The sequence below is a fragment of the Chamaea fasciata genome, unplaced genomic scaffold (assembly GCF_029207755.1).
Source record: "Chamaea fasciata isolate MVZ Bird 193981 ecotype frontalis unplaced genomic scaffold, bChaFas1.0.hap1 SCAF_18, whole genome shotgun sequence".
Taxonomy (NCBI): domain Eukaryota; kingdom Metazoa; phylum Chordata; class Aves; order Passeriformes; family Sylviidae; genus Chamaea; species Chamaea fasciata.
In genome coordinates, this window is record NW_027094103.1 from 11,253,614 (window position 1) to 11,269,293 (window position 15,680).

The window sequence follows — 15,680 nt, forward strand, 5'->3', positions numbered from 1 at the left end:
AGAGTCCTGGAAGTGACACGCTGCTGTCACTGCAGAACCTCGGTGAGCTGCAAGCCAAGGGGTTGATGTGTCAGACGCTCTGTTCTCTTCCTGTAAAGTTGCTTTTTTCAGTGATTGCTATTTATAAACCATGGGTGTATCTGGAGAGATAACTCCATCCCTGTCTTTGGAAATAGCGTATCTCAGGAGCTGCCGGCATCTCTCTAGTCCTCCCATTAAATGCTGGACAGGGAAGTTGCCTGTTAAGAACCCTTAACATTCCGGCCTGCTTCTTACCCATCCCCTATTAACAACGTTATTAATTATCACATTTTTTTTCCTAGCGGCTCGAGCCCCGGGGTGAGGCGGCCGCGGGATTCGAACCCGCGGCCGAAGGACTCGAAGCGGGAGCCCCGGGACTCGAACCCGCGGCCCCTCCGCTGCGGGGGGCGGAGCTTCCTCCAACGGCGGGCGGGGCCGGGCGGTGCCGGTGGCCCGGGGGCGGCCGGGGGTAACGGGGGGTAACGGGCGGGGACGGCGGCGCGGAGGGCAGGGGAAGGCTCTGGGCTGAGGAAGAGCCGCCCCAGCCGGGCGGGACAGCGGGGGGAACCCTGCAGGCCCGCCCGGGAAGGTGGGGCCGCTCCCCGGAGGCGGTACGGCGGGGCCCCTCCTCAGGCCTGCGGGAGGCCGCTTCAACGCCGCTTGTGCTCCCTCAGGGTCCGGCGTGTGAGGGGCGTGCTCGGCCAGGGAGGCTCCATGCTGAGCGTGACATCCTTGAAGCGTTCCCTGCTCCACTAATGCTTGTCAGAGCTCTGGCCCCTAGTCCCCAATGAGTTCGTCACTGCTGCGTTGTGCTTCGCCCCAGGTAAAAAAAACAAAACACCAAAAAAAACCCCCCACACACACTCACACGAAAGTGCCGTTAGCAATCAGCTCTATTTTCGGTGCGAGGGTACTCATTGTGCTGCTGGCCATTTGAGTCACGGACCACGTGGTACCACCTTGTTCTGCAAAGGGCTTCAGTCAAGGGCCACAGGTGGTACCACGAGCATAAGGAACTTCTTGGAATGGTCTCTATTTGTAATATAAACTTAGCTCAACTAAAAATAACCCCCTCGAGTTTATTATGAGAGAATTTGCCACTTCCTTGTGTTGAAATGCATTCCATGTCTCACCTTTTGTAGGCATTTAGCCCCAGTCACAAGAACAGCATCATCAGGAGGCAGAGACAGGAACTCAAGATTTTAATTGCAGAACTGAAAGATCGTGACAGGGAGCTCAATGACATGGTGGCAGTGCACGAGAGACACATCCAGGCCTGGGAGGATGATCGCCAGAAAATACTGGCTTTAGCAGAACGATGCAGCTTATTAAGTAGTAAGTGTTGTGATGTAAAGAATGAGATCTTGGTCTTACAAGTATATTCAGGTGCTTCAACCCCTCAGTAACAGTTTTGCATCATATAAAGAACCATTTGCTACCCTTCAGTCTTAAGTTTTATTGTCTTTCTCCGAGATCTCGACACAATTGTGTCTAGAATTGGACACAATTCCACACTGGTGCTGAAGTGATCTGATCTTGAAGGGCGTGTGATGATCAGATAACTCTTTCTCGTCTGAATGTGTAAATTGCTTCTGTGAGTTCTTTAAAAAATAATCTGATTAAATAAATGTGGGGGAAGGGAAAAATTTGCAGCCTGCTGGTGAGTTGCAGAGCTGTGTGCCCTGAGGTTCTGCTGAACAGCTCTGAACAAGCACAAACCACCCAGCAAAACACCTGGTGGCTCTGAACAGTCTGAGTACAGAGCTCACCATGCATTTCCTGTTCCATCTGACCTGGGTAGCCAGGGAATCCTCCTTCAGATGGTGCCACATTAGCATCCAGGTTTGGATCGTGTGGTATTAAAACACTGGGTTAAATTATTTCTGAGATTTAAGAAATTGCATGACGGCCTCTGGGCTGTTTTCTCACATATAACTTTCCTTCTTTTTCAGATGAGCTGAACGAGAGAAATGCGGTTATAAAGTCACTGACCAAAAAAGTAAAGGTTTTAGAAACCCAGCATAATGACAGCAAGATAACACTTGAAAACACGCAGCAGAAGGTCAAAGAGCTCGCTCAAAAAGCAACAGATTCATCTGCTCAGTGCCAGGCTCTGGAGGTAGGGGTTGAGTAATGGTCTGGTTTTGTAGTCTGTGCACTTACAGGATGAACTGTAACATTCCAAAACTGAGACATTCAGGGTATCAAGACCCTTGATCACACACAAACTGGGGAACAATTTTTACTCCAGTGCTCTTTTCTCCAGTTTTCTCAGGATCCCACATTGCCATTCACGATGTTTAAATAACGTTGTGGACGCATTTACTGGGAAAAAAAATAGTAACTTTGAATCACTGAAGTGATAGCTGACACTTATTTCTGTTCACTAGGAGAAAAATCAGAGCCTCCACTGCTCTGTTTTGGAACTGTCTGCTAAAACAGGCCAGCTGCAAGCGAGGGAACAGGAGCTTCTTGCTATGCTTCAGCTGAAGGTAACATCTGTAACATCTGTCAGCTCACAGGCACAAAGAGTGGTCAAAGTGCAGTGCGGCTGTTGGTGACTGTGCCACAAGGCTTCTGATCTCACTCATAGTTAATTCTTTGGCTTGCTTGAGAAGGAAAAGCAGTCAGCAATAAACTGGTTTATTTTCATCATCAAGCTTATTTCCAAGATCTGATTTGGCAGTTCTTTTCCTCAAAAGCACAGAAGGAAGTCTGTGCATCACTTTAACTACTCCAGCAGGACGTACTGTTGATTTGTCAAAACCCATCCATGGTATAAAAAAATAATTCTTTGTGTTTCCTATTTCAGGACAAGGCCTTAATTGAAACAACTGATCAGATTAGTGAGGTTACATCTAAATTTAAAACACTGGAGAGTGCACTGCATGCAGCGAAGTTGGAGGAATTCAGTCGCAACAGAGAACAGCAAGACCTCAAGCTGACACTGAATGATGTCATGGTTCAAGTAAACAAGATGAAAGGTAAATGTTTCTGCTGGGCACCTAATTTAGTGTAGGCCAGCAGGATTCCTTTTCACTCTGGGAAATGTTACGTTTTGTTTTACAGATATCCTCTCTGAAAAGATGAAAGAAAGCAGCAATCACCAGGAAGAAATCAGTCACCTGAAACAAGAAAATGGCTGCTTGAGGAGTGAGCTGATTCTGGCAGGTGAGGGTGGGCAGTTGGCCTTTCATGCCTTGGCTTTCAAGGGCTCAGAGGCTTCTGGGCAGCAATTCACTGATATCTGTGAAGGAGGCAGCTTGTTACCTGCCTTCCTTGCAGTTTAATAAAAGTATATCCCTTGTGTGCCATTCTTCTATGGAAGCAATATCTGGGGCTTCTGCAGGGATACTTTATAAATCTTGTGAAAGCACAAAGTTCACCAACGTGAACACGGGGAGGATGGTAAGTGGCTCGGGGGATTCTCTCCTGAAAATGTTGAGAATTTCTCTTCTCTGTTGCTTTCTTTAGGTGATGGGTTTGTTCTAGGCTGGTTTAATATGCAGGCCTTGGTAAACTGCATCTTGCTCTCCGTAATACCTTTGGTTTTGGGTAGAAGAACGACTAGTGCTGCAGTGGATAGGAAAGGTCACTGCAATATTCTTGGGGACAACCACAGAGACCTTGAAAGATCAAGTGTCCTCCGCTGTGAGACAATTTCCTTGCCTGTCATTTTTAGTCTGCTATTACCTTCGCCAGATATTCATCCCATGTCTCATTATTTTAAAACCAATAGAATTGGGAATTGTTTCGCTGCACTTCCCTCTACATGCATGAATTAGAATTAATTGAATTTCCTTTATGCTTTCCTCTTTTGTTTTCCCTTTTCTCTTTTTCTTTCTGAAAACATTAAATAAATCAATCAGTGAAGCACAGTATTGCTGCTAGTAAAATGAAGCCAGATGCTGAGGAAAAATCCAAGGAAAATACTTGATTTTTTTTTTCTTGTGGGTTTTATGCTCTTTTTATCTAAAGGAGAAACAGGTCCCGTTGATCTTAAGAAAATGAAAATGCTTTTGTTTTGTTTCGGTACCGCCTTCTACTGCTAAAGACACAGCAATGCATTTCTTTTGTGTCTATTCACCTGAAGTAATAAAAATAATTATCATCTTTTGAAACAGTGGAGGAAGCACAGAGAAAGGATCAACTTTATCAGTTTACCAAGTCTAAGCAAGTGCGGATTGAAAAGGAATTGTCCAGCTTGCGGCAGGTACAGCCCTGATTGTGTTTATGCTCTTGAGGCTAGAGGAGCTTTTTCAGTAACATCAGATCTGTGTGGAACAGTGTAAAAAAGTTAGATCTAGATATTATTGATTAAGGAAAAAAAAATCTGTTTGTGCCTTGCTGGGATCCCTGTGGAATGTTGATTTATTTCATTTGGGGTTAAGCTGAGAAGCCCATGGTGCTTCCAGGCTTGGGAAGTCACGTGAAGGGCAGCAGGGTTGGGATTACACTCCTGCCCAAGGTGAGCTGAGCAGAGTAAGGGACACAATGTCCTGGCAGATCTGTTTTTCATGACTTAAACCCTGTGTGTTCACCTGCTCTCAGCTGAGGTTCTCAACCCATGTTCCATTTTTTTAATTGCAAATAATTGATGGGGAGTTACCTTCTCCATTAGCTTCATAAAAAAATCCCCTGCACTGAAAGCCAAATCCCATGATCATCATCCATGTCCTGTAATTCCATAGCTGTGAACAACCTAATAAGAACATGTATTAAATATCAGGTAACAGTAATGATATTTCATTTATTGCTCAGTGGGGTTCTATCCTAGAAGAATATTCTGATCTTCTAATGGAAATCCTGTTTATTGCTGCAAAATGTTATTTTCCTAAATACATGCAGAGATGTCCTCTTAGATTTGGAAGTCTTTGTCTAGACTTTGACTAGACAAAGTAGTTTGTCTAGTAGTTTGACTACAGTCATTGCTTTATAAAAACATTTTGGGGATGTTTTTGGAAGACAAGCACTGTGGTACTACCTGATGATGATGTTCCTGCACCCAGACATTCACTAGTGCCCCTCACTGCCTCTAACAGGTCTGTGTAAAACAGCAGCAGGATTTACACTTCCTTCATATCAACTTGGATAGCTCTGAGGACTCCAGGCAAAAGTATGAAAAGGCAGCAAGTGGAAGGAGGTAAAGACATTTTCAGATTTTTTTTTCTTGAATAGTTTGTCCTCAAAGAGAGACTTCACTGTTCAGCCCCAACTAACATCCTAACAGGGGTGTGTGCTGGGTCAGGATGGCTTTGCTGGACTCGACCACAAACATCCAGTGAAGCTGTCAAGTACCTTGTGTTTTACTTGGTCAGGAGAGACCATGAACGTCAGTCACAGAGCAAGTGTTGTAGCAGGCCAGACAGCTCATGATTTTTTTTAGAAAGTGAACTAGTCTGGTGGTAAGAATGTTAATCTGGCTCCCTACCACTTTTTGTTTAAAAAGCCAAGTTTATTTTAGGAAGTAAACTGAGAGAATTGGTGCACACCCTGGAAGTTCAGATAGAATCACCAAACTGTGTAAAACATAAGGGAACTCTCAGACTGATTTTGAAAAGTAACAGCCAAATCTTCTGGGCACATTTTCTGTGGGGCTTTGGCAGGATTCAGCTGCCTGGTGGTTTGTGAGCTGCTGCAGAACGGTGGCAGCAGCCTGTGTTCTGTAGAGCTTTAGGGAATGCTCTTTACCTGCAGTGTTTCTGACTTGTTTTTGTCGTGCTGTTGTAGCACAGGGGCCACAATCTCTACCTCTGAAAGCCCCAGCAAGACAGACAAGGGTAGGACTGAGGGCAGCCACAGGATGTGCGAGGAGTGTGGAACTGCACCAGTTCCAGCGAGCAGGGTAAAACCCACCCTTGAGATGTGTGAAGTAGATAATAGCCAGTTACTGAATGCTTCAGACTTGGAGGAAACTACCTCAGCGCTCTTAAACCAGAGTCAGAAAGTTGTGAAAGGCTTGGCCGTCCCTGCGGAAGAAGGAGAAAAGCAGGATGTTGCATCAAGCTTTGATGAGCTAGACAGTGAAAAATCCTGTGAGGCAAACAGCACAAGGCCATTAAGAAACAGGGAAATTGGACAGGAAGGAGTGAAAAGCAGAAACGGAAAAACCTTTGAGGTGTCTTTGCCTACATATGATCGTTGGCGTAACATCAAATCTCGTGTAGATTTGCAAAGCACCATGACCCAGAGCAACGTCACGTCCGACAAAACTGACAGTGGGAACACAACCTGGGAAGAGAGATCTGACATTGAGTCTGGCCAAACAAGCAGAGAGACTTCTGTGACTTGCAGGTCTGAATCTGATTCCTCTATTAGTGACTTCATCGTAAAGAAAGATGAACGGTGGAAGCCACTATCAGATCTGGAATGGCTGGAGATTTTCAAACCCAAAAAGAGAGATAGAAGTACGTGCCGTGGAAAAGATTACAGATCTTTGGAGACTCAAAAGAGATGAAATGTACCTGCTCAAAAGGGTTATGAGTTTGTTGCCTTTAAGAAATAAGCGTAAGCTAGACTTACGTAGAAATTTAGGTGTATAAGCACTCATTATTATCTCAAGCTATGTTTAAAGTAACTGCTGTTTTAAATTTAGTCTATAAACCTGAAAAGAAACAAATTTAAAATAAAAATAGCTCTTAAAGTATCATGATTCTATTTTTATGTAGTTATTTTTCTCCTCTCTTATCCTCAAGAGTTGTGTGGGCAGGAGAAGCTGCAATACCGTATAACCTAGGCAAATAAACAAATCGAGAATATCTTACGATTTTTTTGAAATCCCAGGTGTTGCTGGTAACTCTGATGGGTCAAATATGTTCCGCCCAGAGCTGGACTTGTACAGTGATGTTTCTGTGAGGCAAGAAACATATCCAGGTTTTGTGTGATGCTTTGGTGTCTGTGTTATTTCTTTTGAAAAATCACATCTTGGCTGGGCAAGAATGTAGGACACAGCTCTGAGCACAGACTGCTGCCCCTGTCAGGGCAAGAAATGAGATGGCAAGATTTAAAGGACAGCAATCTGTCCACTCTCCAGTTCGTGGCATTCTGTCCTTCTGTCTGTGCTGTGGGAGGAAAAGGACACGGTTGGGGACGAGCAGGATGAGGTTCCTAATGCTGAGAAGTGTCAGAAGAAGACTCAGGTGCCTCAGTGAGGTTGGAATGTCTCCGAGATAAAAGCCTGCTCTGCATTTACAGAAATGGCTTTGTGCCTGCATAAGCAACGGTGTTCAGAGCTGGGACTTGCTGTGGATTTGTTCTGTTGGTTCCTCTATTTCCTTTCGAAAAAATTGATTTGCCAGCTCTATTTTAGAAGGATTTCTGAAGTTTCACAGCGATTTCATAGCTGCTTTTTAGCCAGAGGAGAGGAGAGGAGTCTTCCAGCTGGTGGTTTGACAAGCACAGTAAATGAACAGCTGTTTAAACCTGCTCACACTGTTTGCCAGCAAGCCTGCCCAGCATCCAAACAGATTAATCTTATGGAATGGAAAGGTCTGATGTATGGATGCTTTCATTCTGCGTGGCTTTTGAGACAGAAATATTGTAGAAATAGTTGCTGCAGTGAGACAGACCTGTTCATGAACAAGGTGAATGGGCAGCCACTGAAAAAGAATGCTGGCCTGGCACATTCCCACGTGCCTCAGCTGAGCTTCACACGCCGTGTGGGCTCTCCCTAGTTTCCCATAAATCATTGAAAAGACTCCACTGCCCTTCTGTCTACCCTGACCTTTCTTATCAACTCCCCCAGCAGCACCAATGACACACTGCCATCCCTCCAAATCCCTTTTGAGGCTGGATCATGAAAGCTGCTTTCACTTTTTGTCTTGCCCTATTTGTCTTATCCTTGAGTGAATTTTAAGGGGAAAAGGAGCAAATTAAAGCTGGGCAGTGCAGCTAGAACAGATCTCCAGTTAGGGGGGGGCTGTGCTACCCATTTGGGATTTGCTGCTGAGCTCTCCAGTTTTCTTGATGCCCACGTTTGGTCCTGGGGTCCTGCTAATTGGAGATGGATTGGCTCAGTGCAAATCCCTGACTGTCTGCTCTGCAGCCTCTGCTGACTCGGATTTGCCAGGCAATAAATCCTCGCCTGTAAATGGGAGGAAGGCAGGAGCATTGCTTCTGTGAAGGGATTAATGGCAGAGACCAAACACGACATTCCTCCTGGGACTCGAATCTGGATCCTCCAGTTCTCCATCGCTGCTTTCAGAGTGCTGATGATGTAGTTTGTGTTTAGGGAAGGGTGCTGGCACCTCCCTGTCAGCCCAGCAAATATTTTTGCCATGAGTTCCTGAGTTCTGGAACAGCCAACAAGGAGGCTGTTAACAGTCAAATGCCTTCCCCAGTGGCAGAGGGGATTGTGAAATCCCTGAGTGCAGGAGTTATTTCTGTGTGCTCTGACTTGGTGACTTCATTTATGTTGGGCCAACGTTTGCTGCCTTTGGATCTCAATTCCCATTTTACAGATGGAGCATCAGCAGGTACTTGTTGAGTCTGCACAGGCTGGACGAAGCCACCCATTCCTGTGCCATTTCCCTGCCTCAAAATCAAACCTGTGTCCCCTTCCTTTCCAGCCTGTGTGTTTTCCAAGACAGGCCCTGCTCATCTCATCTCCTCACATCCCTGTTTTCAGGCTGCTTGTTCCCTCACGTCTCCACAGAACCTTTCCTTGTCAGAAACACAGACATGAGCTTTTTTCTCTTAAAAGAGAGCCTGTTTTATCCCAGTGTTTTATGGGAGAAGTGAAATGGGACACAGCAGACACTTGTGAGCTGGCAGCTCTCATGAGGGCTTTTTCCTAGATTGAATGTCAGTTAAAAATACGCCTATTTTTAACAGTCTTGCCAGGTGTGGAATGCATAGTTACACCCAACTAAAGTACGTCTAAAGAGCCTCTAATGAAATGTCATCAATTCAAAGAGAATATTTGCTTTAAAATACACATCTTTTTCCATTATTTGCCAGTCCAGGCAGGGTTAGCACTCTGCTTCTCTCGTATTCAGAAGGTGATGAATGTGGTTTGCTCCTTATTTAAAAATAAATAAACCCAAGCCTCTTTGGGAAAGCTCTCCTGGGACCTCTGAAGTGAGATGATGACTGTAAAACACTGAAATTCCCTTGAAAGGTACACCTACAAATACTAATTTGCCTAATGGTTGATTAGAACTGAAAAGGGATTTGAGTGTGAGAGGGGAGCAAGTAGCAGAGTTTCGGGAAGAACAAAGTAGTGACTTTTGTGTGCTCCTTGCAAGGTTAAATACACACTCAAGCACATGGTCATGGAGCTGGTTGAGACTGGTTGAATGTCAAACCCTCGTCCTCAGAGGATGAAATTCATCTAGGGAAGCTGTCAAACATGGGAATGCTCTGAGGAACAGGGTAATCTCCCAAGCTTCTTGGTTTCCTTGGCACAGGGCCCACAGTTATTTATGTTGTGCCACAATTCTCCCTTGAAAGTTTAAAAAGGATGGTGATGATGTTTCTGCCAATGTCCTAATTTTCTTTTTTAGCAGTGAAGAAAACATGGATCTGAATTCCCTCCACACGGCTTCTCCTCTCTTGACATCCACTCAGAAGAGCAACATGACTCAAAGTTCTGGGAAATTCTCTGATGAAGATTCCCCTCTGGACATCAGTGACTTGGCAGTGACTAAACCAACAAAGAGATACTGCATGAAACCAGTCAGTATCCTATTGCACAATGTCCTTGACTGATTTTAAGGGGAATTATGGGGAATTATGACTGATGGCAGGAGTGGAAATGTCTCTTGGCATGGAAGAACTGGGGATTCTAATGATGACACAGCAGGCTTGTGGCAAAGGTGATAACATATTTTTTAAAAAATGACTCCTTGTTGCCCTAATATGTCTTGGACAGCATAAGTGTAAAGGAGTTTTTTTTAAAATGAGTGAAGTATTGAAGTGAAAAGCTTCAGGAAAATGGATGCTGGCTAATTGGTAATTCCACGAAATATCTGAGCACACGTGGATGCAGTTATCAGAAGCTACTGGACATTGTTTCTTTCCTCTTCTGCTTGGTCTTCCCTCTTTCTCATGTCTTCATTCTCCCCTTTATCCCTGAAGTACCTCTCCTGTGAGTGCTCCATATGGAGCATGTGGAAATCTGTTAAAAATGGCACTAGGAAAGAGCTCTGTGTTTATTGGAAACACCAGCAGTTAGAGAGTTTGTTACTTTGCAGTATTTTGATCAGAAACATTCCAAAATCAAAACACTGATTCTTGGTGCGTTATAATTCTTTGAAATCCTCCAAAAGCAAAAAGATCCTTCCCTAACTTTGGCTCCCTCTCTGCGTCCTGCAGGACACCAGCTCCCTGTTCTGGAAGCTGGAGCGCTCGTTGGCTCAGGCCCGACAGATGCTGGCCGATCTGGAGCGCAGCCTCCTCACAAGCCCTTCCCGCATTCCCAACACCAGCCCACGTGAATAAGGTACAGATTGCACTCCCAGGACCTGGGTGAGGTGCTCAGGAATACTGATTTGGGAACATCCTTTCCCTTATTCTTTGGCTTGCACTGCATTAGCAAAGCGTGAGGAGGGTATTGGTTTTGAAGAGACAATTCCTGCGTGCCTTAGTGCTTGAATTTTTTATAGGATTCTGTTTGACTCCTCAAGGTCATGACAGGATTTGACTCCTGCACGTGGCTGAACAGATGGGAGGCAGAAGTCATTTTGGGGCAAGCTGTAGGAGGTCTAGAAAAAGAGTGAGCACTGGTTCTTTCTCACTTGAAGCAAATGAGATGATTTCTTAGGCTCAGCACACACTCACTGCTCTGCTGTCCCAGGACTCGCAGTCAGAACTGGTTTATTATTATATTCATGGAAAGGAGGGCAGTGTAGGGAATAGCTGGTATATAGGATACTTTGGGTGTGGATTTAAACCAGAAGCTCAGCTCAAATAAATGCTGAGTTCTTGTGGGTTAGTAGTTTTAGCTCCTTCATTGCGGGGTCAGAGAATATATTCAGTGGTCAAAGAAAAGAACCTGTGTGTAGCTGTCATGGCAGTTTATTTTATGAGCACAAGTGCTGATAAAGTTCCTGTTGAGTATTTGGGCAGTAGAAGTAATCAGAGAAAGGGTCACTTGTTTGGTGGATAAATATCCATAAGAATTTCTACCTTGTTCGACAAGCACATTGTACCTTTTGTCCCTGGAAATGAGCACACTTGTGCTGGTGTATATCCCAAAGGGAGGGTTTAGGCTCCTGGTTTCAGAGCAGTGCTGAACCCACATCCTCATCCTCACACATATCACCTCCCTCTAAAAAGTTGCACTCCTTTTAGCCTTAGATGAACTTGACCAGAACAACGTTGCTGTACGGAACAGACAAAGCCATTTTTATAACATTCAGAACCATAAACCCTTCGCTGTGCTGGGCCTGAGTGTAAAGGTTGTGTGCCAGCGTTTGCATAAACTGAAAGGATATTTTGTTCAGAAGTTCCTCTGCAGGATTTCATTCAGTGGCAAAGACAGCAGCAGTTTAGTCTTTTGCAAAGACTCCTGAGTAGGAGGATTCCTGAAAAGCTCTCTGCACACAGTGCTTGCTTGTGGCTCTTGCCCAGCCCCATCAGCTGTCTGGCTCCTGCTCACTGCTTTGGCACGTCACAGCTCGGCTACTCCTGCTACTCTGCTTTAGGATGTGATGCTGCGTTTTTGAGCTTGGAAATTGGCTTCTCCTTCAGCACGGGTGCTTCAGTGGATAGAAAATGAAGCAAACTCCTGTGTAGTGGCGGGAGCAGATCCTGAGCCACATCTGTGGAGCTTTGATCTACTTTCAGAGCAGTTCTGGGCAAAAACTCGTCAAGCGTGTTTGAGTTAATCTATGCAGGCCAGCTAACCTGTGCTTAAAGCCAGGCTTACCTGGGGCTGTTTTAAACTGAGCTTTAGAATGTAATAAATATGAGATACAGCCTTTAAAATTTAATCAGGAGGAATTGGTACATGTTGGATTCTGTGCCCTGCTTGGGGTGGGGAGGAGAAGGGGGAATTAAGAAGTGCACCCCTGCTGCTCGCCAGCTTGAACCTGGCAGCTCTGGAAATTTTATTCCCGGAGTCCTTTGATTTCCATGTGTGGTGTTTTTACATTACAATGGAAACAACAGAACTTGCGGGAACTCTTCACAGAAGCCAGTTATCTGCTGCAGAAGAAAGAGATGCTAAGCTTCCTTTTTTTTTTCTCTGTGATGTTCCTGAGCATGAAGGTGTTTCCAGCTTGATCTTTTTTTTTTGTTTGCTTCCCTCTTTATAAATGCATCTGCAATATTAATACACTTTATGGATTTTTGAGATGGGCCTGGAACAGGATTCTAAGTGCATTTCCAATAAAACTCTTGTGAGTACTGTAACAGCAAACAGATATTGAGTCAGCAAGTAGTTTCTTTTGTCAAATAATTAAACTTTTCCCAAGCATGTTCCTCATTCTTGGGGCAGTCAGATCTCACAGCTTCATTCCCCAGTACCTGCACTCTCCTTATTGTAGTTAAAACCCTTCTGTGTGTTACAGATAACAGGATCAAGGATGTGAACATTGCTGAATGAGAGATTGGGAAGTTTTTTCCAGTGCCAAGGCCAAGGGCTGTTTTAAGATACTGTTCCTGGGCTCAGAGCCCCAAAAGTAGAACATATTGAATAGACCTGCTCAGAATATCAAAGCAGCCTTGCCCACAGCAGATTGTTTTTTTTTTTTTTTCTTTTTTAATTAGGAAATTTCTCACTCTCTGATTATTTGTTCTCCTGTTGTGGATTGGATGCTTGCAATAGGCACCACCTTGTCTGGCTCTGAGGACAAAAGGGTAATCAGATATGGTTAAAATCCTGAACACCACATGAAACTGAATAAGAACCAGCAACAATGAGGAGAAAATCTGGCAGAAAAAAAGAAATCTTCCAGTGCTGACAGAACCCAAGCTCATGCCTGCGAAGGGAGGTTACCCCACAGGCAGCTGGGCTGTGACACTGTGTGTGACACCAGGTTTCTCAGCCTCGATCCAGCGGGGTGCTGGTGCTCAGTTCTCTCTTGGATATTCCAGCTGCAGTCCCTGAGCTGTTTGTGCCCTGTGGAGCCAAACCTGCTGTGCCCTGGGGAGTCAGGCTGGTTCTGCATTAAGCCTGGAGTCTCTGAGGCTTCTCTCAGAGCCCGTTGGGTCTGCAGAGTGCAGCTGATGGGGCACTTGCAGGAGATGGATGCTGAGTAGCTGGAATGCCAAACCTTCCTCTGCTGCAACGTTCCTGTGCACAGAGAGAGCTCTTCTTTTCCTAAAAAGAGCCCTGAGGTAAAAGCAGCCAGAGGTTTTATAGGTTGAAGCCAGCCCTGTGACTTGCATCCTGAAACCACTGATGTTACAAAGCTCCAGGAGCAAATCCCCAAAAGTGCTGAGCCCCGTGCTGAGGCAGCAGAGTGGGGAGAGCACGCTGAGCCTACAGAAATAATCACATTTGCCTCAAGTGAGAAAGAGCTCAAACACACCACGATCCACTGGAGATCCATGACAAGAATGAGTGGCTCTCCAAGTCGCTGGCTAATGCATAATACTCCTTTTCTTTCTGTGTTAAAAGGCACTGAATCATGGTGATCAGTTAGATCTGAAGCAGTGCAGGTCCAGAAATAAGTAAACATTCGTGCAGTTTCATATACAGAAGTGATTGAATTGATTTTGGTTGTGTTTGTTTGGTTTTAAATTGCTTTGAAACTCATTTGAGGGCAGGTTCACTGACAAGCATCAGGGAAATTTCCTCCCTAGCTGCCAGTGATTTAGCCATCCTCATCAGTCAGTTGTTTTTGCCTCTAGAGAGAGTTTGGGTGGGGGAGAGTTGAAGAACTCAGGAGAAAAGCAATGAGTAAAATGCTGTATTCAGTTTTGGACACAGCAGCATGTGCCACTGCACATAAAATGGTGACTCAGTGGCTGGCCAGGGGCACAAAGATCACTCCTTTCCTCAAAAAAAACCCCAACAAAAACAAACAAACAACAACAACAAAAAACCTAAAACCACCAAAACCAAACTTTTATTTCCCAACACCCTGTGGTGGCCCTGAGACTGTTGCCTTTCTGTGAAGTACTTTGTTTACCTTTTCCTCTTTATATTTTTACTCTGTGTTCTTACTCTGTTTGCAGTGTGAAAATGTGTGTAGTAAACTCACCTAAGTGTGGTTGCCTCAGATATTTCAGAGGAAATGTTCCTGCTTTTTAATAAAAGTCTTCTCCATTTTCTGCAGAGGAAGAAGATGTTTTCAGCACACAGGTAATTCTGAGGACTGAAGATCATCGACCCAGCAGCTACAATGGAAAGTTACCTCATTTTTTTTTTTCCATGGTCCTCCTGAGTGTTTGAAAGACTCACAAGTGGCAAGAAGATGTGACTCTGCAGGAATGTATTTTATCTTGAAATAAAACACACAGAATTACGCCAAGATTAACAAAGCTATTTTTATAGCTGAGAGCTCAGGTTAAACACTAGCTTGTTTTTTAAGAATCTGAAGTGTGTAATTGTTACAGCATAGGAACTATTTTTCTTTTTTTTTTTTTTTTTTTAATAGTGGCTCAGAAATATTTATAGACTATGACACAGCCAAGCACTCTCCTTTTTTTTTTAGCATATTGTTTTTGTTCTGGATTTCTTGCCTTGTAGAGAGAGATGAATAATGTTTATAGGAAGTTCCCAATTAGTGTTGTAGGCAGGAACTGCCTCCAATGTTGCTGAAATGGGAGAGCTGTCACCCACAAGATGGGAAAAACAACTTTCCACACTCAGGAGCTGGTTCTTCCGACAAAAGGTGATGGGATCAGGTGTGTATGGCCTTTGTTTGCACTGTTGAGGTAGCCAAGTATGACGTGACCTTTTTTTTTGCATTTAAACTGGATTTATCTTTGCTGATTGGGCAAGATGTGCTGTTATCACAATCTGAACTTATTTTTTAACTAAGAGATCAAATAAGCTAATAAAGGTGATACTTTGCTGTGTCTCCCTTGCCCATTTAACACATTTAGCACTTGATTTCTGACACTTCTCAGCACAGACACACGAGTGGGCTGCCCAGTCCTGTGTAGGTGGGGAGCACTTTGGGACCCCGGTGCCCTTCCCACAGCCCTGTGCCAGCGTTTTTCCTGCTCGGGGGCAGCCAAGGGTGGGAGTTTCTGCTCCATCCACTGCCACCAATTATTGCAGACAAGCACAACACACTGTAGATTCCCCTTGTTAACTCTTTCATTTCATTTTCTGCTTTCTCTCTAATTACTCCAGTGACAGCCTTTCCTGCAGGTATTTATGGCCCCAGAATTAGGTGGCCAGTTCTGATGAGAGCTGCTGTCCTCCAGACTTTCCCTGCCTGCTCACCAGAGTCACCTACAGAGGGAAGCTCAGCTGCTCCAGCTCTTTCCAAGTTTCCTCAAGCCTTTACAGTGCATTTATTCCTCTGCCTGCACAGAACCTTCTCAGGCTCCATCCTCACAATCTCCTGCTCTGGGAATGACAAGAATTCCTCCTAAAAAGCCAATGGTAACAGTGCCATAATGCTCACCCTGAAGCTGTCCAGCATCTACACAGAGAAATTGGTGCAACTTCCAAGCAACAGCTGCATTTAAATGTGTTTGAGGTTACTGGATGAACTCACTGAGGTGAAACCCCTTGAGAGTTTAAAATGACGACTTCA

The 15,680-nt window shown here is 44.6% G+C and overlaps 1 protein-coding gene across 1 annotated transcript; it reads left to right on the forward strand.

Moving 5' to 3' along the window:
- Positions 1 to 755: 755 nt before the first annotated feature.
- Positions 756 to 6,576, forward strand: CCDC62 (coiled-coil domain containing 62). Its single transcript, XM_066199850.1, has 9 exons — positions 756 to 844; positions 1,164 to 1,356; positions 1,974 to 2,140; positions 2,412 to 2,513; positions 2,834 to 3,005; positions 3,091 to 3,192; positions 4,146 to 4,234; positions 5,064 to 5,164; positions 5,752 to 6,576. Exons 1-9 carry the CDS (start codon positions 809 to 811, stop codon positions 6,476 to 6,478), a joined length of 1,689 nt encoding a protein of 562 aa, XP_066055947.1. The 5' UTR covers positions 756 to 808; the 3' UTR covers positions 6,479 to 6,576.
- The last annotated feature ends 9,104 nt before the right edge of the window (positions 6,577 to 15,680 follow it).